Here is a 26,234-nt window from a genome sequence, read left to right as displayed (position 1 = left end):
CATCCATTGGATCATCGAAAAAGCAAGAGAGTTCCAGAAAAACATCTGCTTTACTGATTATGCCAAAATCTTTCACTGTGTGAATCACAACAAACTGTGGAAAATTCTTCAAGAGATGGGAATACCAGACCACCTTACCTGCCTCCTGAGAAATCTGTATGCAGGTCAAGAAGCAACAGTCAGAACTGGACATGGAACAGCAGACTGGTTCCAAATTGGGAAAGAAGTACATCAAGGCTGTATATTATCACCCATGCAAAATGCTGGGCTGGATGAAGCACAAGCTGGAATCAAGATTGCTGGGAGAAATAGATACTCAGATGACACCACCTTTATAGAAGAAAGCAAAGAAAACTAAAGAGCCTCTTGATGAAAGTGAAAGAGGAGAGTGAAAAAGTTGGTTTAAAGCTCAACATTCAGAAAACAAAGATCATGGCATCTGGTCCCATCACTTCATGGCAAATAGATGGAGAAACAGGAAACAATGGCAGACTTTATTTTGGGGGGGCTCCAAAATCACTGCAGATGGTGACTGCAGCCATGAAATTAAAAGACACTTGCTCATTGGAAGAAAAGCTATGATCAACCTAGACAGCATATTATAAAGCAGAGATGTTACTTTGCCAACAAAGGTCCATCTTGTCAAAGCTATGGTTTTTCCAGTAGTCATGTATGGATGTGAGAGTTGGACTATAAAGAAAGCTGAGTACTGAAGAATTGATGCTTTTGAACTCTGATGTTGGAGAAAACTCTGGAGAGTCTCTCGAACTGCAGTGAGATCCAACCAGTCTATCCTAAAGGAAATCAGTCCTGAATATTCATTGGAAGAACTGATGTTGAAGTTGAAACTCCAATACTTTGGCCACCTGATGCGAAGAACTGACTCACTAGAAGAGACCCTGATGCTAGGAAAGATTGAAGGTGGGAGGAGGAGATGACAGAGGATGAGATGGTTGGATGGCATCACTGACTCAATGGACATGAGTTTGACTAAACTCTGGGAGTTGGTGATGGACAATGAGGCCTGGCATGCTGCAGTCCACGGGGTCACAAAGAGTCGGACACGACTGAGCAGCTGAACTGAATTCAACCCAGTGTCACAGGCCTTGATCCCAACCTTCTACAGCCTGACTCTTCCTTGTGTCCCTGGCCCCAGCCCCGAAGGGCTCATGTTACAGACTGGAGGACAGAGTAGTGTGCCCAAAAAAGACAGTTTGTGGACACAAACTGTCCATTTAGAGAGTTTCTTCAGGTCATAAGCACAGAGTCACCTCATGAGAAAACCAGCCATCTGCCTCATGGTGTAGAAGAACACAGCCTTTTCCCAAGTCAGAGAGGAAAGAGTACGCCCAGGCTCAGTGTATTTACAATAAAGCAAAGAACAAACCGGTAAGAAGGGGTAGCTGGCGTGTTACTACTCACAGGAGTAGTGACAGTTACTGAACAGCTCCTGCGACCCATGAAGGAACAACTAAACCAGGCAATTAAGTGAAAGCTGGTGCCACCATGAGGAGCTCTCAGGTTTTAAAATTAGGCTTGGTGATTCCCTGGTGGCCCTATGGATTTGGAGCTTTCACTGCTGGGGTTTGATCCCTGGTTGGGGAGCCAAGATCCTACAAGCCCATGGTACAGCCAAACAAAAATTTTTTTAAATACAATTCAGCTTTAGCCAAAATCAGAAACCCGAGAAATGAGGAGAGAGGGGCATTAAGAAAATTAGTTGAACCCTGGTTCCAAATGTAACCCCCACGCACTGTTTTCTGAATGTGTTCTGATTCATGGAGAACCACAGATGGTGAATCAGCTTATTCCAGGACTGCCCGTTGTAGCCAGGGCGCATGGCCTGAATTAAAGCTGATTTATATCTGCCCCCATAAGCCCTGAAGTGTCACGTCCAGTCCTGTTGCACTGATTTCAAGTTCACTGTTACCAAGTTAAGCTCTAACATTGTTTCATCCATGGGACTTCCCTGGTGGTCCAGGCTAAGACTTCACTCCCAATGCAGGGCGCCTGGATTCAATCCCTGCTTAGGGAACTAGATCCCGTGTGCTGCAACTAAGAACTGCAGTTAAAGATGCTGCGTGGCACAGTGAAGACTGAAGCTCCCAGGTGCTGCAAAGAAGACCCGGCACAGCAAATAAGTATTTTTAAAAAAATTTTGTCTAAAAAATAAAATCATTTCATCCATAATGTAGATTTAATCCTAGGGAGACACTGTCCTCTAGCTCAGTAAGTATCCCCTGAGATGACATCGTGTCACAGCAGAGTTCAATAAACTGATGTCCATTTATTTTCTAAAAATGTCAAAGATGGCCCCCCAAAAGTACATATTCCACATTCATACTGTTTAGTAAGGCAGGAAAGTGGATACCATTATTTTTATTCATGAAGGATAGCTAAATCAAGATAGTATCGGTGCTCAAGAGAGGAAGTTCCAGTTCTGGAAGTTTCCTTATGTGCAGCAGATATAAACGTTCCGACTTCAGCTTGTGGCCTCACTCTGGTCACGGGCTGCCTCATCCACATCCTCCGGGGAGCACAGCATTTTGTTGGGGCCCTCCGCTCCTTCAGCCTCATGGCCTGTGGGATGACAGGCATTTTGTAGGATTCTTACAGCAGGCCAGTCCTGTTCCCCCACCCACAGACTGTCCACCACAGAACAGCAGAAAGATAGACAGTGAAGCTAGGGGTCAGGGTGAACAGAGCAGCAAAGAGGTCCTAGTATGTGGGTCAGGGACTAGGGGAGAATTAGGAAAGGAAGTGACTCTGGCTGAGCATTTGTGTCAGGGCCCCAGGCTATGAGTGTCACAAGAACCCTCTGAGAAAGATGATGATTATGGGGCTATAACGGGTCTCATCATCTCTCACAGATGAGACAACCGAGGTCCAAAAGAGTAACTTTCCTGAGGTTATTCTGCTAATAAATAGCAGAGGCAGGATTCAGACCCAGGACTCTGTCTCCAGGGCCCAGAAAAAGTGCTGAGTACACGGAAAGCACACTCTGCTCCTGATGGCTGAGAAGGTGCAGCACATACATCAGAAAAGGGCAGAACACTCGCACCCCAACCAGGCTACTTCCGGGTCATCCCCACGGGAAGCTGTGCACTTACACCCAGGTGTGATCCAGGCCCAGACCCTTCAGCTCCTCATCACGGGAGGTCAGGCTCACACTCTCCCAGCTCTCCCCAGTGAGTGTTCCCCAGCCAGTTCCCTCTCCTCCTTCCCCAGAGTCATACCTACCTGTTCCAGTCACTACCCCAAACGGATGAGGAGGTCCCCTGACTCACATGGTGGGCTGTCTGTGAGGACAGGTCCCTAGAGGCAAGCTGGTCTTCCCAGTACCGCCCACACCAGGGCGAGAGTTCCTCCCTAAACTCCATCTCACTCCCAGTTGTCCCTCAGCCAGCAGTAGGCCGCACCAGGATTAAACAAGGGCCAGCAGGGGTCAGATCTCACCCTTCCCTTCCTTGCCTTCGGACCACTTATTCTTACTTGGCTGGTTGTGGATCTTGAGGAGACCATGATGAACATAAACATTTAGGGAAGTATTTGGGTGAAAACCCCTAACATGGAGGCATACAGAGGTTATTACCGTTTCAGATCTGCAGGCAGCCCTCTCCAAAAAAGGCCACCTTCACATCCTTTGCTTTTCCCAGGATGTTCACTCCTGGCCCCTTCCACCTCACCTGAGGCTCAAACAGAGATGTGCAACTCGGCAGGGGCAGCACAGGCCTTGTTCTCCCACTCATGGAGTGGGGCGGGTCACATGTGCTCTGAGCCCCATGGGTTTCTCACCCGGATTTGGAAGGGGTACCTCCAAAAAAGCCCAGCACACTTTTCCCAAATGGGGCTGAGGGATACGAGCGGAGAAGGCAATGGCAACCCACTCCAGTACTCTTGCCTGGAAAATCCCATGGACGGAGGGGCCTCGTGGGCTGGGCAGTCCATGGGGTCGCTAGGAGTCGGACATGACTGAGCGACTTCACTTTCACTTTTCACTTTCATGCATTGGAGAAGGAAATGGCAACCCACTCCAGTGTTCTTGCCTGGAGAATCCCAGGGATGGGGGAGCCTGGTGGGCTGCCGTCTATGGGGTTGCACAGAGTCGGACACAACTGAAGCGACTTAGCAGCAGCAGAGGGATACGAGAGCCACAGCAGCTCCAGGCAGAGGGTACTTCTGTATAACCCTCTATTTCTCGGCAACACCATCAAAGGCTTGGTGGGGCCTGCGGAGCTCAGAGGAAGTGACCAAGCGACTGTCTGGCCTCTGCCTTGGAAATTGGCTTCTGGAAAGTTAGTTACATTTTCCTGTGGTTTCCAGGGGCCAATGCAAAGTAACTTTGCAACAAGAGTTTGGCTTCAAAGTGAAATATGCAGCAAAAAATGTAATGAGATATTAAAAAGCAACACTGTTACTCTGAAAATAAAACAGCAGGACAGTTGCTAAAGTTTCCTAAGGGGCCCAGTTTTTCCTAAAGGTGGTTACCACATAGTTACTATCAGTAACCAACGCCCCCTCCCCAAACCACACACACACACAGACACACACCATCCCCACTGGGGATTAAATACAGACCAGATCTGCCTGGATGACTTACCCAGAGGGGCGGATTCTGGAATCTGGTCTGAAAACTGAAAACCGGGGAAGAGCAGGGCCAGTTCCCGACGGGCGTCTTCTGAGTCCCAGCTTCCATGGACTGCATTAAAGGGCATTTCTGTGCCATACTGAGCCCGGAGACTAGCAGTGTCCAAAACGTACAAGAAAGAACGGTCTCATTTGAAAAGAAATGTTTTGATCTCTGGCAACACAGCTACCCATCAACAGGCAGCATTTCTGTGACGTGGCTTTCTCTGCTGGAAATGCCAGGAACGGCATCAAGGGTTATGGTAACCAGCGGTGTTCTGACCTTGTTTCATTTGTGCAGCAACCCTGTGAGGGAGACTAGGGAGACCGTCATGTCCCCAAGTTTAAATATGCATGAGTCAGGACTTCCCTGGTGGTCCACTGGTGAAGAACCCGCCTGGCAATGCAGGGAGTGCGGGTTTGACCCCTGATTTTGGAACTAAGATCCCACACACCATGGAGCAACTAATCCCGTGTGCCGCAACTACTGAAGCCCTTGTGCTCCGGAGCCTACGTGTGGCAACTAAGACCTGATACAGCCAAATAAATATTTTTAAAAGGGAGTAAATATGCATGAGTCATGGTGTGAGCCCAGGAGCTGTCATTTTGTAGCTGTTACTACTGGGGGCTAGGCAAGCACCCTGCTGAGGGCTTGATACAAATTGGCATAGTTAATCCCTCAAGGTTCCCTAAAATAATACTAATACTGATAAGATTTCCTTTATCTCAGTGTTCCAAGTTCCCTCTTTCTCTCTCTTAATCTGAGGCAGGTCCTTTCCCGTTGTAGTTCCCATTTTCCAGATGAGGACATTAAGACAGAGGGATTAAAGCACAGATGACCCAAGACCACAAAGTTAGCAAGAAGAAGAAGAGAGATTCTAACCACAGTGCTCTAACAGCCTCCCAAGATAGGTGCTCACAACCCCATTTTATAGATGAGAGAACCGAGGCTCAGAAAACCTAAGATCTGAACTCTGGGCTCTTTCATCAGCCCCAGCTGCCCCAAACATGAATGCTCCCGGCTCCCTACAACTATAAAGTACAACTGCAGTTAGTCTCTTGCTAATGTCTTTCTTGTTGGCAGGGCCTCCCTCAGCTTCTTCAAAGGCAAGACAGTGGATTTGGCAGTGGTGGTGTCAGGCTAAACAATCACACGGAGCCAGGGAGCTGACCAAGGCAGCCTAGCGCTGTGTGCAGAACAGGGTGCTCAGACTCTAAGGGACCTCAGGACACCTTGGGTATGGAGTAGGGGGTAAGAGATCAGGGGGCTGAGTCTACACAGCCGACTCCTAGGCCCCACTCAGTCTCTGACTCAGCAGGCCTGGGTGTAGCCCTGGAATCTGTACTTCTGGGTCAGGGTTTCAGATGGCTCTGGGACCACAAACCCTCTGCTACAGAGAGAACAGTGAGGACTGGACCCACAGCAGCCTTCAGAAGAGGGCAAGAGGCAGCAAGGAGGCATCCTCTGAAGGGCTGGGGTGGGATCAGAGGGGGAGGACGTCAGGGTCTCCTCAAATACATAACAAAGGGCAGGGACTCCCCAGCATATAACAAACAGGGAGCTTCATGGCCATCAGAGTGCCTTCTGTGTTACCCACAATTGGCTGAGCCCCTAGCAGGGCTCTCAGCTTCCTCGGATGCAGGTGTTGAGATGCATGAAAGGACCATTGCTGCTGACATTACCTGTCAGGCTGCTCCCTCCTTGCCACATGAGGGTCACAGGGCCCCATGAGGGTTCGCCAGGCAGTGACCACGTCCTCGGTGCCCTCAGTCCTGGCAAGGATCAGGAGGTGGCTTGGTCCACTGCACATGTGATGTACCAGCTTCTCAAATGTGTCCTAGCACAGGGAGGGAAGGGAGTGAATCAGGCCAGGGGCCCCAGAGGCCCATCCCACCCACAGGATGGGAGAGGGTCCGTGAGCTGCCTCACCACCAGCCAGCATGCCCTGGAAGAGCCCAGGGAGGGGAAGTGGTACCCAAAGACACAGAGAACCCAGATATGAGGCTCTGAAATGACATGTTTGGGGTTGAGCATGAAATTATAAGAAGTTGGATAGCATTTAGAAGACCACACACATGGAAACCAGGGGATACAGCTGAGACTTCTTTGCAGCATCTTGCAACCTTTCCCACTTCTTCAAGTAGCAGCACTCAAGCTTCCTTTGGGGAACGACCCTTCCCCGTTTCACTCAGTCCTAGTCTGGCCGACAACCACAATGCCTATCCACCCCTCCCCACACACCCTCCTCACCTGAGAGGTGGGGCCCAGGCTAGGAGACCCTGTCTCCCAGGTGGGCGGGTCAGAAGCAGAAACAGATGAAAAGTGGTTGAATCTGTCACCCAACAGGAGCACCTGAAGTGACTGCCCGTGAGGTTTTGTTTCAGAAATCCACACCCCTGCCTTGGTTCTTCTTATCCCCACACCTTCTCATGCAACTCCTTCAGCCTTCTTTCTTCAGTTCTGGGAGTCACAGAGAGTCCCCCCAGTAATTCCTATTTCATTACTTAAGTTAGAGTCAAACTCTAATCTTTGGGAGCATGCCAAGCAACGTCTCCCTGACGCAGCCTGTAATCATTATGCTGAGAGTAATTTCATGGCCCACTTGCTGTTCATAATCTTGTTCTTCATAATAGTCTAGTTTCTCCCAAACTAATATCAATTTACAAACATAATGTTGGAGAAAGAGAAAGAAATGCAAGCATGTTGGATACATGGAAACTGAAAAACTGACCTCTCCAGCTCTGTGTTGGTAGAAAAGTCGCATTTCTGCTTCTGTCATGGTTCTCTCTTCATTCGTTAAAATGTCAAACCCAGCTTCCTGGATCTGTAGGAGATATACACACATATATATGGTAAAGAGCCAGACATCCTGGAATGTGAAGTCCTATGGTCCTTAGAAAGCATCACTATGAACAAAGCTAGTGGAGGTGATGAAATTTCAGTTGAGCTATTTCAAATCCTAAAAGATGATTCTGTGAAAGTGCTGCATTCAATATGCCAGCAAATTTGGAAAACTCAGCAGTGGCCACAGGACTGGAAAAGGTCAGTTTTCATTCCATTCCCAAAGAAAGGCAATGCCAAAGAATGCTCAAACTACTGCACAATTGCACTCATTTCACATGCTAGCAAAGTAATGCTCAAAATTCTCCAAGTCAGGCTTCAATAGTACATGAACCATGAACTTCCAGATGTTCAAGCTGGAAAACACAGAGGAACCAGAGATCAAATTGACAACATCCATTGGATCATCGAAAAAGCAAGAGAGTTCCCAAAAAACATCTGCTTTACTGACTATGCCAAAGCCTTTGACTGTGTGGATCACAATAAACTGTGGAAAATTCCACAAGAGATGGGAATACCAGACCACCTTACCTGCCTCCTGAGAAATCTGTATGCAGGTCAAGAAGCAACAGTCAGAACTGGACATGGAACAACAGACTGGTCCCAAATAGGAAAAGGAGTACATCAAGCTTGTATATTGTCACCCTGCTTATTTAACTTATATGCAGAGTACATCATGTGAAATGCCAGGCTGGATGAAGCACAAGCTGGAGTCAAGATTGCCGGGAGAAATATCAATAACCTCAGATATGCAGATGACACCACCCTTATGGCAGAAAGCAAAGAAGAACTAAAGAACCTCTTGATGAAAGTGAAAGAGGAGAGTGGAAAAGTTGGCTTAAAACTCAACATTCAGAAAACTAAGATCATGGCATCCAATCCCATTACTTCATGGCAAATAGATGGGGAAACAATGGAAACAGTGACAGACTTTATTTTGGGGGGCTCCAAAATCACTGCAGATGGTGACTGCAGCCATGAAATTAAACAATGCTTGCTCCTTGGAAGAAAAGCTATGACCAACCTAGACAGCATATTAAAAAGCAGAGACATTACTTTGCCAACAAAGGTGCATCTAGTCAAAGCTATTGTTTTTCCAGTGGTCATGTATGGATGTGAGAGTTGGACTATAAAGAAAGCTGAGTGCCATAGAATTGATGCTTTTGAACTGTGGTGTTGGGGAAGACTCTTGAGAATAACTTGGACTGCAAGGAGATCAAACCAGTCAATCCTAAAGAAAATCAGTCCTGAATATTCATTGGAAGGTCTGATGCTGAAGTTGAAACTCCAATACTTTGGCCACCTGATGTGAAGAACTGACTCATTTGAAAAGACCCTGATAGTGGGAAAGATTGAAGGCAAGAAGAGAAGGGGACGACAGAGGATGAGATGGTTGTATGGCATCACTGACTCAATGGACATGAGTTTGAACAAGCTTTGGGAGTTGGTAATGGACAGGGAAGCCTGGCATGCTACAGTCCATGGGGTCAAAAAGAGTTGGACATGACTGAGCAACTGAACTGAACTGAAAGCAAGCACAAATTCACATTTCAATGTGTTGAAAGTAAAAGATGATGGAAAAACAATATTAAAAGCAGCAGAGACCTTCATTCTCATCATATCCGACCTTATTTAATTTAAAAATTGTAATTTAGGACTTTCCTGGTGGTCCAGTGTTTAAGAAATCCACCTGCCAATGCATGGATACAAGTTCGATCCCTGGTCTGGGAGGGTCCCACATGGCACAGGGCAACCAAATGCATGCACCACAAGTACTGAGCCTGTGCTCCACAACAAGAGAAGCCACCCCAATGAGAAACCCGTGCACGGCAACAAAGAATAGCCCCCACGTGCCACAACGAGAGAAAAGCCCTCACACAGAAACAGAGACCCAGCACAGCCAAAAATAAATATTGTGATTTATCTCATTGGAATTTTAATTAAACTCCTTAGACGCCTCTTCCCCCTAGGACATTGCTACACTATGCCCCAGCCCTGTTTTCCACCAGAGAAGACACAAGTATAGTCTGTAAGGAATATGTTGTCTCTCTTGCTGCTGGGCTAGGTCTTTCTGTCATGTCCAACTCTGTGCGACCCCATGAACTGTAGCCCACCAGGCTCCTCTGTCCATGGGGATTCTCCAGGCAAGAATAATGGAGTGGGTTGCCATGCCCTCCTCCAGGGATCTTCCCAACTCAGAAGTCTCCCGTTGTCTTACCTTCATGATAATCTCATCTGTCTTCCCATGGACCACCGCATCTGGTTTAATGATGGCCAAGGTGCAGGCCTTCTCTGATGACACTGCAACAAGCCGGGGATGGTGCTGTCAGACCCTGGACTCACAGGAGGCTCTCAGGATGCTCTCCACAGGGACTGTGCAGCTCCACACAGCCCCCGCCTCCCTCCCCCAGCCTCTTGGCTGAGCTTCTGCTGACCTGGACTCTAGTGGATGCAGGGGTCTGGCTCCAGACCCCAACCCCAGCCTGGCTGCAAGGGACACAAACTGGTAGGGAGAGTGTGGGGAGGGAGGAGAGGGTGGGAGGTGGAGAAGGAAATCAAAGACGATTCAGGAGCAAAACCCAGAAACAACCAAATCAGCCTGGAGAGGGGACAGAGCTGGAACAGAGGCGAAGCAGGCCAGGACACTCTGGTCCCTTCCCGTCCCCACCTCATGATTCTTGGCCTCTAACTGCAATCTACTGTGTTCTCGTCTCAGGGCATCTTTCTGACTTTCTAGCATGTGGTCAGTGGTGGCTGCCCCAGGCTCCAAGTCCACTCAGGGCTGACACGTACTACCAAACTCCTCTGTCTCTATCCCGTTCTCCTGAGAATCAGCCGCTTTGTTGTTTGGAGCCCAGGCACCAGACAGAGCTCACTGGCCAGGCTACTGGGTGGCTGTGTCCACAGGTCAAGTAGCTGTGGTGATGAGGGAGATGCCACATGGCTGCTGTCCACTGCTCAGGCCCACAGACGCCTCCGGGGAACCCACATCTGTGCATAAACCCATCCCTGTCGGATTCCGGTTTGTATGGACTTGGCCTTGGTGAGCTCTGCACGCTGTCCACAGACTATATCCCCCACGGCCTATTTTCTCTTTTCAACTTTCACATCAGTTGTGTTGACTCTGAAAATCTAAAAAATGTGGGCTGAAAAAGTGTGGATCATGTTAAGCAGCCAATTGGTTCATTCTTCCCTGAGCACTATTTCTAACGTCCTATGAATCCTTGGACTTTAAATCCCCTTAGAAAGTGACCAGTTAAAGAGACCACACAGAGGTATAAGGTGAGAAGAGGAGAGGCCAGAGCAGGAGCCCAAGAACTCCAGTCTGAAGAGAGAGCAAAAGAAAAGAAGCCAAGGAAGGGGAGGCTGTGGACAGGCCAGAGAAAATGAGAAGGAAAATGAGAAAGGTTGAGATGCCTCAGACATCAGACAAGAAGAGGAATACTTTGGTTTTTGTGGGGTTTTTATGTGGACCATTTTTAAAGTCTTTGTTGAATTTGTTACAATATTGCTTCTGTTTTGGGCCACAAGGAATGTGGGATCTTAGGGCTTCCCAGGTGACGCTGGTGGTAAAGAACACGCCTGCCAGCACAGGAGACATAAGAGATGCGGGTTCAACCCCTGGGTTTGGAAGATTCCCTGGAGGAGGCAGCCCACTCCACTCTTCTTGCCTGAAGAGTCTCATGGACAGAGGAGCCCGGCGAGCTACAGTCCATAAGGTCACAAAGATTTGGACATGACAAAAGTGACTTAGCACATGTGGGATCTTAGTTCCCCAACCAGGGACTGAACTCATCCCCCTTGCATTAGAAGGTGAAACCTTCACCACTGGACCACCAGGGAAGTCTCAAGAAGAGGGTTTTGAGTAGGAAGACACTGTGGACGGCAGCCAAGCCTGCAGCAGGATACCATAAGCTCTGACTGGTAACTGCCTGCTGGATTTGGCCCCAGGAAGGTCACTGGAGCCCTGGGAGCAGCAGAGGGGCAGTGACAGAGGAGAGGGCGGCCCAAGGAGTGTGGACCAGGAAGCTGAGCTGGGAGGAGTGGAAGGCTAAGGGCAAGGGCAGGCGTTGTGTAGTTTCCTAAGTGGAGAGACTGGATTTAGGAGAAAATAATGGGAAAGAGAAGAAGAGATAATCCATAAACGAGACAACGAATGTTTCCTGTGGAAGCCAAATCGCTGACTTCTCTTTCACACTTGAAGTTTCTTGCTCTCCTAAACTGCACCACATCGCTTATTAGAATCCATTTCAGACAGTCCTTGTTATCGACACATAAATAGCAGTTTTTCTCGTTCAGGCAGTAATCAGAACTTCCTCCTCTCTCCTATTTGGCTCCTGAGCCATATCCTGGTCTCCTCTGGTGGCTCAGGGACCATCAGGAGCCACCTTTCCAGGAACAACTTCTCTAACTTCTAGCTTCTCTTCCCACTGCCAGGTCAAGATGTTCGTACAGTAAAGGCTCAGGAAGAACAGTGATGCTCAGGAGTGTAAAATCCATGAGTTGATACTTGGGGACTAAGAGGAAGAAGGTACAAGGCTGTGGGGAGGGAAGGGGTTCAGTACAGCTGACTTTCTCACATTTGAGAAAAATGGTTAAAGAAACTCAAGTTCTTAACTCAAAAAAGGACTAAGGAAACCCTAGTACCTCATTTACCTTATTAGTATCATTCCCCTCCACTTTATTAAGAAAGCCTTTCCTGATGCTCAGTAATTGTCATGAAAGTCACACTTGTTATAGTTGAACATGATCAGAAAGACACTCAAGATGCCATTAAAGCAGAGGGAGATTAACACAGTATGTTTGAAGTCAGGTGATTGGAGATTAAATGTTTTATGGGTTATTTCCCCAGAGTTCAGATTATTCAGTAAACTTACTACTCATATATTTTTTTAAAAAACACATCAAGTCCGAGTCTGCACTGCCTTTTGCTTGCTTGTTGGTTCTGTACTTACCCAGGTCCTCATCATCACCATTGTTCTTTTCATGAGAAAAGCATTCATCTTCATCAGAAAGAGCTTCATCTTTAATCTAGTACAAATTGGTCATGGACAGAAAGTAGATAGCTGATTAAAATTCCACAAAGACCTTCAACAACCAACAGAAGCCAAGTAAAGGTTCCAAATGCAGAGCAAAAGAAGAGGGTCAAGATTATCAGTCTTGGAAACTTTTCAAGGTCCTTTTGAGTAACTGGACGGTAGTAGAGGGTGAGAGCAATTGAACACAAGGAAATCCACGCTGATCTTCAGGTTTAGAGCCTGCCTGTTTCCATGAGCATCAAGTAGAAACTAAGGAAGAAGAAAGATGAAATAGAGAGTTGACAAGCAGACAAAGAACTGAAATACAAATAGATAGAAAGCAACTGGCTACACTATGTGGGGAAGTAGTAAAGACAGATCATTTATCTGTGGAGGAGGCACAAATGTTTTCTTTCTTGGGGAAAATTTGCCAGTTTTCTGGGGGGAAATGTATGGTTTGATTCCAATCCATTCTATGAGAACAGTGCTTTGCTCTTTGGAATTGAGTATGAAAACTTGAACACTGGACACTGCACAGCATTAAGGCTCCTGTGGCAGCCGCTCAGAGCACCAGGAAATACTTCTTTCTAACTAAGGGGTGTCAGTTTTCAAAGGCTGCTGATTCTTTATGAAAAACTCACAGCCCATGTTATCCTGAAAATGTTGTACCTAAATCACAAGTAGTGCTTTCTGATCCTATTTCTCAAAGTAATGACCCCTTTCTAGTTAAAGAAATGAACCCCCTGGGGTCACAAATAAAACCCAGGAATGAAAGGGGAGGGCAGGTCACCAGGAGAGATGTCCCCCTGAGGCTGACTCCTCCAACCCACTCCTGGATCCATAACTTCATTTTCATTTCTGAATTCACTGTCAGGGTTACAGAAGCCCCTGTTGGGAGATGAAGTGGGGATGAGCGAGAAATAGGTGAGACACTGAAGTGTTCTGGATGAAGAGGATGACTTCCTCAAAGACTTCCCAGTGGGCCTTGCACCTCCCCTGAGGTGGGCATTTACTGAAGCTTTTCAGGAACAGGGAGGACACTGGCGGGGCAGGGGAGGGACCTGCTGGCCTGGCCACTTACCACCCTCCGTTCTCTGCCTTCAGCCAGCACCCTCTTTTCTGCCTCCAGCTGCTCGCGGATGGTTTTCTCCAGCAGTGGGGCATTCGCTCCTCTCACCACCGCCACCAGCTCTCCTCCCTGGAACACAGCACAGAGGTCCTACTCAGATCACATGACAGCAACCTCTTTCAAGAGCTAGCGAGTGTCCAAGGGCTTTGGGAGTGTGCCCAAGGTCAAGGTCCATGGACCCCACGCCCACGGCTTCCAGTCACTTCTCTGCCCCCTACCCCATGTCCCCCTCCCTTCAAAACTTCCTTCAGGGCAGCGGGGAGTTAGGTGGGGGAGGACCAGGGCCATAGGTTGTGAGTCACTAAGTGTGGCCTCTCTGTGGCTCCTTCATCCAACAAGTATCAACTGAGCACTTACTATGCCCAACACCAAGACAGAGGCACAGAACATAAACCCAAAACATGGAAAGACACAGACACCGCCCTCAGTGAGTGGGTGTGGAGTGGGGAGGGCGATGGTGGTGTCAGAGAAACAACTACAACAGGATAAGGCCATTGCATTAATAGGGGTGCTTGGGATCTGGGGCAAGAATCAATTCCCAACCCATCTGGGGTGATCAGGGAGAACCTCACAGTGGAGGTGCTGTTTGCAGTGAACTGGAGGTTCCCATCTTTGATTCTTCAGAAGTCTCCATGCCCGTCACTCACAGACCATCATATACACTGGGTCCTCCTTCTGTGTCCATCCCACCCTCAGGGGACCTCCACTGCGTGACGACAGTGACCAGCTGCCACATGTCCCCACATGGCCATTATAACTGACGCTTTAATCCGCGTGCTCCAGGCTCAGGCAAGCAAACCACTGTGGTAATGATGCCTTTTCTGCCACTGAGCTCTGATGCCATGTGGCTGGGGGCATGTCCATCTCAGCATCTCCCACTCCCCCTCCCTCCCCCACCAGGTTCCATCAAATAACTTCAATCTCCCTCCTGAAGGCCAAAGCTCAAACGATGTTTCACCAGAAGCTTCCAACTTGTGAGACTTGCTGCCGAGGGCAGGAGCCCGAAGGTTTCCAAGCTAAACAACCCCAGCCCTGGTGAGCAGACCCCAGTTTCCCTGACTGTGTGACGGAGCACTGTACTGAGTCAGGAGGAGAAAATCAACCCGTTGTCTTCAGGGCCTGGCAGGTGACCTAAAGCCAAGAGCCAGATGTGAGATGGCGGGCCCTCGGGGACTGGGAGCCCCGCATGATGTCACAGCTGAAGGCAACCAGGTAGTCTTGCAAATGCTGAACCACTGGTTGTCATCCATCGACCTTCTCATTTCCAACTTTATGTCAGCATATCTTCATATTTAATGATGAAGCAAAGGTAAATACAGGAGCGTTCATGTTGTGGAGCATTCATGTTCCCTCTATGGAGCACAGTGGGATTCGCCAAACTCTGTGCTGGGAGTGAGACTTCAGTCAAGAGTGCTCATGAGCTAGAAGGTGCACAGGTGTCTGAGGGGATCGTCCTCTGTCCCGAGTCCAGAGCTCTGGAGGCCTGCAGCCCAGAGTGATTCCTCAGGGTTCTGCCCGCGAGCAGTGCCGTGATTGAGGGCATTGGTCCTCGGCCAAACAATAAAGTCAGGAGAAGTCAGCACCTCTTGCTGGGAATAGTGTGGGCTCTTGGTGAGAGGCGTCCTTCTGAACACTCAGGGGTGCAGCCGTGGGACCATCCCCGACTGAAAAGGTACTCACGGCATAAAACAGAAAGGTCGGCTCGCACTTCCCTCGGTATCTTTCGAGCACATCAAGACAGTCTGCCTCTGCCTAAAGGAGAGACAGATGGTCAGCAGGCTGATGGGAGAGCCGCATGGGACACACATTTCACATACGCATCTCACACACACACACACCCTTCATCCCCCACGTCACATACCACATACGCACACACAGACACCACAAATACACATACCCCTCATCCCACACAACACACACACACCACACCCCCTCACATCCCACACACACCACACACACACCTCATCCCCATACCACATACACACACACAGACACCACAAACACACATACTCCTCATCACACACAACACACACACACCACACCCCCTCACACACCACACACACACACCACACCCCTTCACACACCACACACACATACACACCACACCCCCTCACATACCACACACACACCACACCCCCTCACACACCATACACACACACCCCACACCCCCCTCACATACCACACACACACATATACCCCTTATCCCCATACAACATACACAGACACACAACTATACCTCATCCCCACACCACATACCACATACACACACAACACACTCACCACACACAGACATCACATACACACATACCCCTCATCCCACACAACACACACACACCACACACCCTCACATACCACACACACACACACACACCACACAGACATCACAAACATACATACTCCTCAACCTGCAAAACACACACACACCACATCCCCCCTACATACGACACACATACACTTCATCCCCATCCCACGCACACACACACACTACACCACACCACAGCCCCCAATACTAAACACCATATACCACATACACACACAGCATACACATCCATTACACATAACACACACCACACAACGTGCACACACACGTTATACACCCACACACACCATACCCCACACATACATTACACACCACACCACACACCGTACACATAACACACAGATCACATCACACACATTGCACATAAGTCACATACTATACTACACACATAGATTACACATAACACACACCATACACACATCACACATATACATTACACAGAACACACACTCTACATAACACACATATGTTACACACCACACACACCACATACATACACACCACATACATACATGACACATCTCACACACACACATGAGTGATGCCCTCCCCAGGTGGAGCCCTGGCTTTTCTCTCTCATGCTGCTCCTTCTAATGTCTTTTCATCAGAACCTTAACAAGTGTCCTGTCAACATACGGGTAAAAAGTGTTGCCAGTGTAGTTTTTTGAGGAATAAAATAAGGAGGAAATGACAGCTTCTCCTGCTCCGGATCAAGGGAGCTCCTCCGCTACCATCCCACGTCTGCTCCTAGTGGCTGGGACACGGGAGGGTCCTTGAGCTCTGCCTCCAGGTCGGATAAGGCCCGCCATTCAGGCCCCTCCTGCTCTCTTCCAGTGAAGCCTCACAACCGGCTCCCCGGAGGAGGGCAAGCCCCGGAAGCCCCGCTTCCCCAGAGTTATCGCGAGCGAGCGTCGCTCCCGTGTGTACTGGCTGAGCCTCACCCCTGGCAGCTCATCCCGCGTCTCCTACACGCGTCTCCGGAAGTGATTCCCATCTCCATCCACTGACCCAAGGAAACTTTTGCTGAAAGTCCCCTTTAAGGAGTAAGGATAGAGATCTTAAACCCTGTGCTCTGGAAGTGAGACTCCAGGCTTCACGGTGTCCAGGAGACAAGAAGGAGGAGCACTGGCCTCAGAGTGGCCAAGCAGTCCCTGTTCCAGAGCCAGGGGTGGCCGAGGCCACCGGGACTGCGGGAGGCGGGGAAGGCAGGAAACCTCCTCCCCCGAGAAACTGGCATCAGCAGAAACTCCACAATGAATACTCTCTCCATGATCTGCAAAAGGCCCCTCAGGCTTCCTGTTCCTGTTTTTCAGTGTTTAAGTTTTTTTTGCAACCGTTGGTTGTTCGACATTCTGCTGAGAGAGGATCTTACTGATGCAAAATGCAGAAGGTCTGGGCCAACCTCCACCCTCATCTTCTGGAAGAGGCTCACCACGGGCTTGCAGGGGCCACACCAGCCTTGGTAGACGTCAACAACTGCGGGGAACCAAGAAACCGGAGCGCCCGGCCACGTCAGGCAAAATCGATACCAGCACACTCCCACCCGCTCCAATGGCCATCTTTATTTGCTATGGTGGTTTAGTGGTTTAGTCGTTAAGTCATGTCCAACTCTTGCGACCTCATGGACCGTAGCCCTCCAGGCTCCTCTGTCTATGGGATTTCCCAGGCAAGAATAATGGAGTGGGTTGCCATTTCCTTCTCCTGGGTATATTCCCAACCTAGGGATTGAACACAGGTCTCTTATATTGCAGACAGATTCTTTACCAACTGAGCTACAAGGGAAGCCCCATTTGCTGGTTAAGAGGATTTATTCTCCCAGCAGAGCATGAGCCAGAGTGGAAACACAGCGTTCCCTTATGAACTCAGTGTTCCAAATTCTAAACTCAATGAAGTGAGTAGAGTGAAAACCACTTACTTAACATGCATCCTTTACCACAAGGAATTTTCAGGCCTAGCACAGAGAGGCCCTCTGTAACTATTTGAATTGGACTGAAAGTATCTTTTTTGAAAGGAATAGTAGGTGACCTGTCAGCATACAATCAACTCTTAGCTAATAAACACAGCATTACCCTTTCCTCCTGACAAGTTAAAAGCCACTTGCTTTGGGTAAAGGGGAATTTTACCTACTCTATCAAATCAACATTGTTCTCCCAGAAAGTGAACCTAAGAGAGACCTAGGTGGAAACTGGGGAGCCTGTTTCTGCCTTGGTCCTGGTCTCTGGAGTGTGGCAGGAACTGGATACGAGGGACCCTCTTGTCTGATGGCACTAGACCTCGAGGCCTGCAAGAAGCTAAGCAACAAAGCCAACACGTGTGCAGCAGACACACACAGGACCCACTCAGCCCAATCAGACACCACGAGTAAGTGCTAGATGGTGACGTCCTGATGGTCACATTGTGGAGAAAGGATGTCTTCATGAAGACCTCAGCAGTCAGAGTTCATGCCTGATCCACACAGCAGGGCATTTCTGTTCAGCAGCAGGAGTGCATAGTCATGGGGAGGGAGTGTGGACACTGCTTATAAACTCTCAGCTCTGCAAGTTTTAATAGCATGCGATTTGTGATTTTACTTTTTGAAGGTTCACATTTCAATTTTTCACATCGTATGAGAACATTTATTAATAAAACATGGTATAAATTATCTTTTTTTCCTTTTTTTTTGGGCTGTGCCATATGGCTTATGGGATCTTAATTCCCTGACCAGAGGTTGAACCCAGGTCCTTGGCAGTGAAAGCACCGAGTTCTAGCCACTGGACTGCCAAGGAATTACCTAAATTATCATGACTGAAGTTAGCATAGACTGGCAGCACTAACACTGTACCGTAAGAATTAGGAAGAGGATACCCAGTGGAGGGGTGACTTGCATTGGACACTGTGGAAATGCCAGGCTTGGATGGGCAGAGAGGGAGCCCATGGTGGGAAGCATGGTAGGGGTGTACAGGGGCCACTGGGGTTGGGCTGTGGGAAGTGGTGACAGAGACCACTGGACAAGCAAGGAATGCGGGTTTGAGGAGCTCCATCCTGATTTACTAGGCAATGAGGACTCACAGTAGGTTTTTAGAAAGGAGAGTTAATATTTACTAAGCCATCTGCACTTGGCTTTTCTCTCCAAAAAATCCAGCAACATTGGTATTTTTATTCTACCATAGAAATAGAAAAGAGATAACCAACCCAAGGTAAAACAAAATAAAAATTCTCAAGGAGTAGAACCAAGTTTTAGACTGAGGTTTGTCTGATGCCATAGTTCATGCTTTTTCAAGGACTTTAGGAATGAAGATGCACAATTTCAAGAGTATGAGTCAGTTCAGCCAAGCTACATAGTTTTGCAGAGATAGAATCAGACTGGGTTTGGGAGGGATCGGGAAGCCAGACACAGGGGTGGCAGTGTCAAGGGAGGGATGGAAGGAATGGAAGAATCCCTGAGACTTTGAAAAGGAAGTGGAAAGACTAGGGGGGTGACAGTCCTGCAGGTGTGAAGAAGACCCACCATTGAGCCCAGCAGAGAAAAAGAACCGAGTGAAGACAGGGAGAGAGTGTTTGGGGAGGGAGGAAAGTGCACTAGATTCTAGATGTTCTGCGTTTCCAGTACCAACCAGAGAGTCTAAGCCAAATGGTCCCAAAGGCAGTTAGACTCCAGCAGTGGCAAGAGAGAGGGATTTGGTCCTTAGCATCCAGTCAGAGGTAGATGAAGCTCTGGGCTTCCTTAAGGACAACAGCTTCACAGTTGAGCAATTTCAGTAGACCCCAGTAATGGGAGAGAAAGGCATTTGGGTCGTACTGGGAAAAAGTCCTGGAAGACTCAGACGACCCTGTATCCAAGCCCACTAAGGAGAACAGTTTCAAGCTCTGGCAGGTAAAAAAAAAACAACTGGGACACAGTTAGCTACCAGTCTCTATGCAGGGTTTCCACTGATAGGTCAGCCCAGTCATTTGTACCAACTTTCCATCTCCTCTTGCACTCCCTGGCTCTCCGAGGAGTGGTGGGGACAAAGGCACACTTGCCGTGGTTAAGGGGGAGAAGGGACTGGGGACTGGGGACTAGGGAGAAACTATATGAAGAGATTGAATGGCAGGAAGCAAACAGAGAAGGAAGGGAAGAAATGGCAGAGAAATGAAAAGGGAGGGGTGTGTGTGTGTGTGTGCAAACCTGAAAAGACTTTTGCATGTTTGAAGGCAGATGCAAGTGAGCCAACCAGAGTTCCAAGATGGTGGTTGACTTTGGGCACAAATCTCTGCTGGCTCTAGAAAGATTCATGTCTTCCTGAGACTGCCTGATGAACGAGGCAGATGAGCCCCTGCTGCCTCCAGTCTACATGATTCCCTCGTGTTGCGCTTAGTGCTGGGCTCAACAATTCCACGCTCCATAGATGGCAGCTATGATCACATAGGGTGCCTGGAACATGGCAGATCCTCACAACACGATGAGTTTGTGGTTTTCTTACTTATGAGTAGTAAGAAACTCACTTTCTTATGAGTTTGTTATTAAAGATACAGAAGTTTTACCCAGGAGCTGTGTTCTGATTGCACAGACAAACCATATGGACAAAATAGTTAAGACCTGGCACCATCAACAAAGCTTTGTAGCCCCTCAAGTAATAGGGTATGGCCAGACTCACACCCCATCCTGGATCAATGCGACCGCATTTATTAAGTACCCACTCAGCCCAGGCCTGGACACGTGTGCTCCAGATAGAGATGAAAAGACATTGGCCCTGTGTCTAGAGGCTGGGTGCAGGCACGGAATGCCCAACCACACAGGGGCCACACAAGGCTGGCTGTGTGCTGGAAGGTTGAGACAGAGTCCCACCCCAGATGCCCTAGAGACACCAGGTAGAAGTGACCACACAGAAGTTCAGGAAAGATTTCATTCAAGGAGGCTGCTTTAGAGCTGCCTGAGAAGGAGAAAGATTTCTACAGTCTGTTGGGGTCCATGATACTCCAGGTAGTAGGAACAACACGGATACCAGTGAGGAAGTGGGGAAACTAGTGGCATGTGCTGGAAGGCTAGAGGCCAGGACACACCCCAGAGTACAGTGGGTGACAGGGCTGCAGAGACAAATTGAGTCTTGAGAGAGGCCTGGAGGAGGGGGATTTGAGTGCTAAAGTCATGGTGTGGGGGGCAGTGAAGGAGAGAGATGAGAGCAGATACAAGTTGACAGAGCAGGTGCATTGATAGAGAGAACTGACCAGACACAAAAATAGAGCCCTTCTAGAAGAAAAGAAGTAGAGAAAGGAAGAGTGGGGAGCAGCTGTGATGGGCATCCTCTAAGATGCTGTCAGTGGGCCCTGTCTCCCAGGATTCACACCTTTGTGTGGGCCTCTGCCCTTGAGTGCAGGCTGGACCCAGAGCTTCTAACAAATAAAGAGGACAAACGCGATGGGATGTTACCTTTGAGATTAGGTTACACGAAGACTGTGACTTTCATCTACCTCTCTTGTGTACTTGCTCACTCGCTCTTTTCCTCTCTCCCTGAACCCGCTTTGGGTGGAAGGGCTGGGGGGAAGAAGCTACCATGTTGTGAGTAGCCTTATGGAGAAACTGATGGCAAGAAATGGATGTCTCTGGCCAACAGCCAGTAAGGACCTATATCGTGCCAATGGTCACAGGAATGGACTTGGAAATGACCTTTGAAGATCTGCCAAAGCCACATGACCAAGTTTGGAAGTAAGTTAAACTCTAAGTTGAGCCTTGACATTCTTGGTCTGACTCCTTAGCTGCAGCCTGGTGAGAGACCCCAAGCCAAAGGCACCCACTTAAGCAACCCCTGGATTCTGGGTCCACAGAAACTGTGGGATAATAAATGTTGAGTGCTGTAGACTGCTAAGTTTTAGGGTAAATTGTTACTCAGCAATAGATATTGATACAAGGAGGGTAGGGGACCAGGAGGCTGTGCTGTTTCCTAGTGACTGTGCAGCCCCTGGTTCCACTCTCTTGGGCTACCTGGCTCTCATTCCAGCCCTCGAGTTCCAAGAGATCCCCTATTCCTTTCAATACCTTCCCCTTTTGTGCCTCAAGTAATTTTAACACTAAATATGCCCTGAGCATGACAATCAGCTCTAAAACAAGGGAACCCTGCTATCCGGCAGTACTGACTAGTTTCCTGAATTGGACTAACAGATGTTGAAATCATATATGTACATATTCACAAAAGAATTACCTTCTTTTTTATTTATGAAGCTCAAGGTTATAGGGAAATGATACTGTTTGCAGGTTTTCTCTCCATGGTTCAATATGTCATTTAGGAATTTTGAAAAGAATGGGTCTAAAAAATCATCTTAAATTACCAGTTAGTCCTTTGGAACTGAGCATCTCCTCCCAAAGTTCTTGGGTGCTGACGTTGACCTAGCATCAGAGAGGAACAGACGCTGTATTACTGCGGGTGCCCATGGGGAGGCAATTTGGTGCGTTTGCTCTAGGTTATCTACTAATATCTATCAGTCAGGTCTCTCTCTTCCCTCTCCGTCTCTTTCTCAATGAAATACTTACAAATACAGCTCAAGCTGCCCTCTTTGCCCAGTCTTCTTTTCTCCTCTCTCTCCTCCTGCCTCCAACCCCAAGAATAACCACTATCCTAAGAAAAATCTCATTTTAAAAATTGTTGGGACTTCCTTGGTGGTCCAATAGTTAAGAATTCGCCTTCCACTACAGGAGACATGGCTTTGATCCCTGGTCAGGAAACTAAGAGCAATTAAGCCCAGGCAGCACAACTAGAGAAGCCCATGTGAGGCAACCGCTGAGACCGTGAGCTCTAGAGGCCATGCTCTGTAATTGGAGAGGCCTCCCATGGGCAGCAACTAGAGAAACCCTGCATGCCACAACGAAGACCAGTGCAGCCAAAAATTAAAAAAAAAATTTTTAATTAAAAAATCATTTTTACTTGTTACTTTGCCAAAACTATTATAAAATTGTTTTATGTACATAAATAGGCATAAACAGTATTATATTGAAGATCTCCTTTTGCAATTTGTGTTTTTACTCAACATTAAATTTTGACATTTATCTGAACTCATGTACAGGGAGGTACTAATTTGTTTTTGCTTTTTTGTCTTTTTATACATTGTATGGAGGTATGAATTATATATGGTGAGACATACAGAACTAAACTGTTACACAGGAGTGAGTTTTAACAAATGCATGTACCCAGGTAACCACACTTCTATCACAATGCAGAACATTCCTCTCCCCAGAAAGTTCCCTCTGGTCTCCTCCCGTTCACTCCCTACTCCTCTCCCCAGGTAAACACTAACCTGCTTTCTGCCATAACAAATTAATTTTACTGATTCTAAAACTTCATATAAGTGAAATAGTACAGCATGTCTTTTTTTGTGCTGGTCTCTTTTGCTCAGCGTATTTGGGGTGTTCATCTGTGTAATTGTATCTCAGTAGTTTGTTCACTTTTATTCCTGAGCACGTTCCATTGTATGACAACATCACATTCTGCGTGATGGATGATTTGGGGTCTTATAAATAAAGACTTAGGAACATTGTTGTTAAATCTTTTGCATTCACCCTTTCATTTGTCTTCAGTAAGTAAATACCTAGGAGTTATATTGCTGGGATATTGGGTCAACTGAGGAACCCTAAATAGTCTTACCTAAGGAGAGGACAGGGTTCCTGGTTGGCAGACCCTAGAACACTGTTTTCAAGGAGTTGACCTGGTAGAGAAGCAATGCTTACACAGAGGCCTCCGTGCATAGCGACCCCCCACTCCCTGCCTCAGCAAAAGGGAGCACTTCCTTTGAGCACCACAATGAACTCAGAGCTCTGGGGAATATGCATGAAAAAAACTGATAACAAATGTTATTACTCTCCAAGGGAATATCAGACATAGACACATGAAGAGACAATCATATGGAGCAAAACGCTTAGAGCCGCAAGCCTGGACATATCTAAAGGAGTCTCATCACCACAGTGCTGCCAGGTATGTATCATCCCTCCTGTTTACACAAAGAACAAGGAGGCTCAGAGAGGCTGAGGACATTGTTCACAGCAATAATTGATAGGACCAGGTGCTTAGAATTGATTTACAGACACAGAAAAAGTCTCATAACTCTAGAGTACTAAAATCTCCGTGTTGGAAGGCCCTTAGGGATAATTCACCCAACATGCTCCTTCCACAGATGGGTAAGCTCCAGCCCAGAGCAGTTATGTGATTTATCCGAAGTCCCAAAACAGTCAAGAACTGCATCAAATCTTTGACTTCCAGACCAAAACTCTTCCCTTCCCTGCCCATCCAGCCCCCTGCACACTATCCTTAGCCTGATACTGCTTTCTTCTTTTTTTAAAAATCACATGCAAATTCACATGTAAAGTGCTGATGCCACAGAGAACAATAAAGGAGAAATCAGATGCCTGGAGACCACTGCCCATCTACTGAGAGGTGCCTAGAGCCTGACCATGAAAAAATTGTAAAGTTTACTTTAAAAGGCACCCACGTTACATTATGATATTAAAGCCTTCCATCCCACATCCATCCGCTTCCATGCCTGCTTTTTTTTTTTTTAACCATCACTTTAGAATCAACCACTACTTATTGTCCAGGGCCAGGACAATAAGTAGTTATTGTCTTATTAATTCACTTGTCACAGGTGCAAACAAAGTAAAACACTCCATAAGGAAAGCATAGTGCATAAAATATCAAAACATTCTTTGAATAAGCAAATGATTTCAAGAAGGCAGTGATGGGAGAAGTGGGTCTTCAGAAAGGGCACAGTTACAGACATATGCCCAGACTCTAAGAACTTATATTCTCTCAGCAAGTCATAATTATACCTCAACAAAATATATGTCAGATCGAATTATACTGATTCATATTTTCTTGCTATTTTTTGTTTTAATTCATGTTTCAGTTTCATGGTTGCATAAGCATTATAAACATAAGCAGCTTTTATCCAAGTTTGTGATTATATGTTTATATTTGCATGCATGCTAAGTTGCTTCAGTAGTGTCCGACTCTGTGCAATCCTAGGGACTGTAGCCCACCAAGCTCCTGTGTCCATGGGATTCTCCAGGCAAGAATACTGGAGTGGGTTGCCATGCCCTCCTCATGTTTATATTTAAGTGCACACACAAAAAATTGTCATCATTAGAGGTCAAGATAAGCTTTTATTCCTTTAAGGCAGAAGGGTACAATATTCAAATTTGTGAACATTGTTATATGCCACATTTTAATAGTACATTTTAATTTTAATTTTTTGCTCACACTGTGCGGCTTATGAGATCTTAGTTTCCACACCAGGGATAGAACCTGTACCCCCTGCAATGGAAGCACAGAGTCTTGACCACTGGACCACCAGGGAAGTCATTTTTATACTGCACTTTCCATTGCAGACCATCCTCCCGGCCCCCTATTCCACCCCAATCAAATGCTGGAAGCCAACTTCGCCTTGAGACTTACCTGCAGGGCAATTTCCTTTTTCTTGCTGCCCATGGCTCTACAAAGAAGACAGAAGCTCTGTTATTGAAGGTTCCGGCCATTCTGGCCGCAACCTCACGACAAAACATTGAGTAGATCTGCAAGCCTAGAGCCTCCTTCAGATAAAGCGCCCACCTCCCCAACTCCGCTCCTTCAAGTTAATTATGAATGGCAGCAAATAAACGCAGTGATCCAAAGTGAACACCCCACGGAGAAAGCTGAGCTTAAGCCCGAGGGCTCTTCGCTCGCCAGAAGGTTTTCTGTGGACATGCGGAGTCCCTTCCCCACCGGGAGCTGGAGGAGGGGCGCGCGCGGGGGCCCGAGTAGGGGCGCCGGGCCACGCAGCCCATGAGGCCCCGAAATGCCTGCCAAGGAATTTGGACGGAAAAAGCCTACAGAACCCTGCCATCCCTTCTGTTCCCATTTATTCCTGGGAAACTGAGCCCCTGCAAACAGGTACCCGGTCCTCAACCTGCAGCGAGAGTTTCCCACACAGTTTGCTGCGACCCAGCCACGGTCGTCATGGCAACACTGCGCGGGCGGGGTGGGGGGAGTACTAAGACGGCCAAGAAATGAATCCGAGTACACATAAGCCACGCCCACTCTGGGCTAGCGCAAAGGCAGGAGGGTGTCCCGCCTCTTGCTGTCAGGACTGGACTGTAGAAACACTCATTGGCTGAAGAGTTTGTCCTCTTGGGGTCTTTTGCACCCACCAAGCACAGATCTGGTGCATCACGTACTGTAGAGCTACATCGTCCATTCCTGCATCCCTTCTGTCCCACCAGGACTGGCATGCAGCTTTTCTATTGCTACTGAATACATACTGGGCAGGGGTGGCTCCCAGGTTTTGACAGATCTGAAGAGGTTTCCTTCAAGATAAAGA

At 47.8% G+C, this 26,234-nt stretch overlaps 1 protein-coding gene across 4 annotated transcripts; it reads right to left on the bottom strand.

Annotated features, from left to right (window-relative positions):
* Positions 1-2,267: 2,267 nt before the first annotated feature.
* NME9 (NME/NM23 family member 9) lies at positions 2,268-25,891 on the bottom strand. Of its 4 annotated transcripts, none has more exons than XM_059880584.1 (12): positions 25,824-25,891; positions 25,334-25,370; positions 22,221-22,278; positions 17,368-17,411; positions 15,296-15,367; positions 13,568-13,684; positions 12,424-12,499; positions 9,687-9,769; positions 7,359-7,451; positions 6,310-6,464; positions 4,601-4,740; positions 2,268-2,580 (listed from the first exon to the last, which is right to left on the bottom strand). In XM_059880584.1, exons 2-12 carry the CDS (start codon positions 25,364-25,366, stop codon positions 2,483-2,485), a joined length of 969 nt encoding a protein of 322 aa, XP_059736567.1. In that variant the 5' UTR covers positions 25,367-25,370; positions 25,824-25,891; the 3' UTR covers positions 2,268-2,482.
* Positions 25,892-26,234: the final 343 nt, after the last annotated feature.

Source organism: Bos taurus, chromosome 1 (assembly GCF_002263795.3).
Source record: "Bos taurus isolate L1 Dominette 01449 registration number 42190680 breed Hereford chromosome 1, ARS-UCD2.0, whole genome shotgun sequence".
Taxonomy (NCBI): Eukaryota; Metazoa; Chordata; class Mammalia; order Artiodactyla; family Bovidae; genus Bos; species Bos taurus.
This window is presented reverse-complemented; position numbering and strand designations above follow the sequence as displayed.

Bases quoted from the DNA above. Each gene is read 5' to 3' on its own strand.
- NME9 (XM_024983785.2), bottom strand. From the start codon at position 25,366: ATGGGCAGCAAGAAAAAGGAAATTGCCCTGCAG. The intron at 22,279-25,333 runs GTAAGTCTCAAG...CTCTGATGCTAG, and splicing joins AAAAGGAAATTGCCCTGCAG to GTCAACGTCAGCACCCAAGA. The intron at 6,465-7,358 runs GTCAGTTTTTCA...TCCCTGTGCTAG, and splicing joins ACCAACACAGAGCTGGAGAG to GACACATTTGAGAAGCTGGT.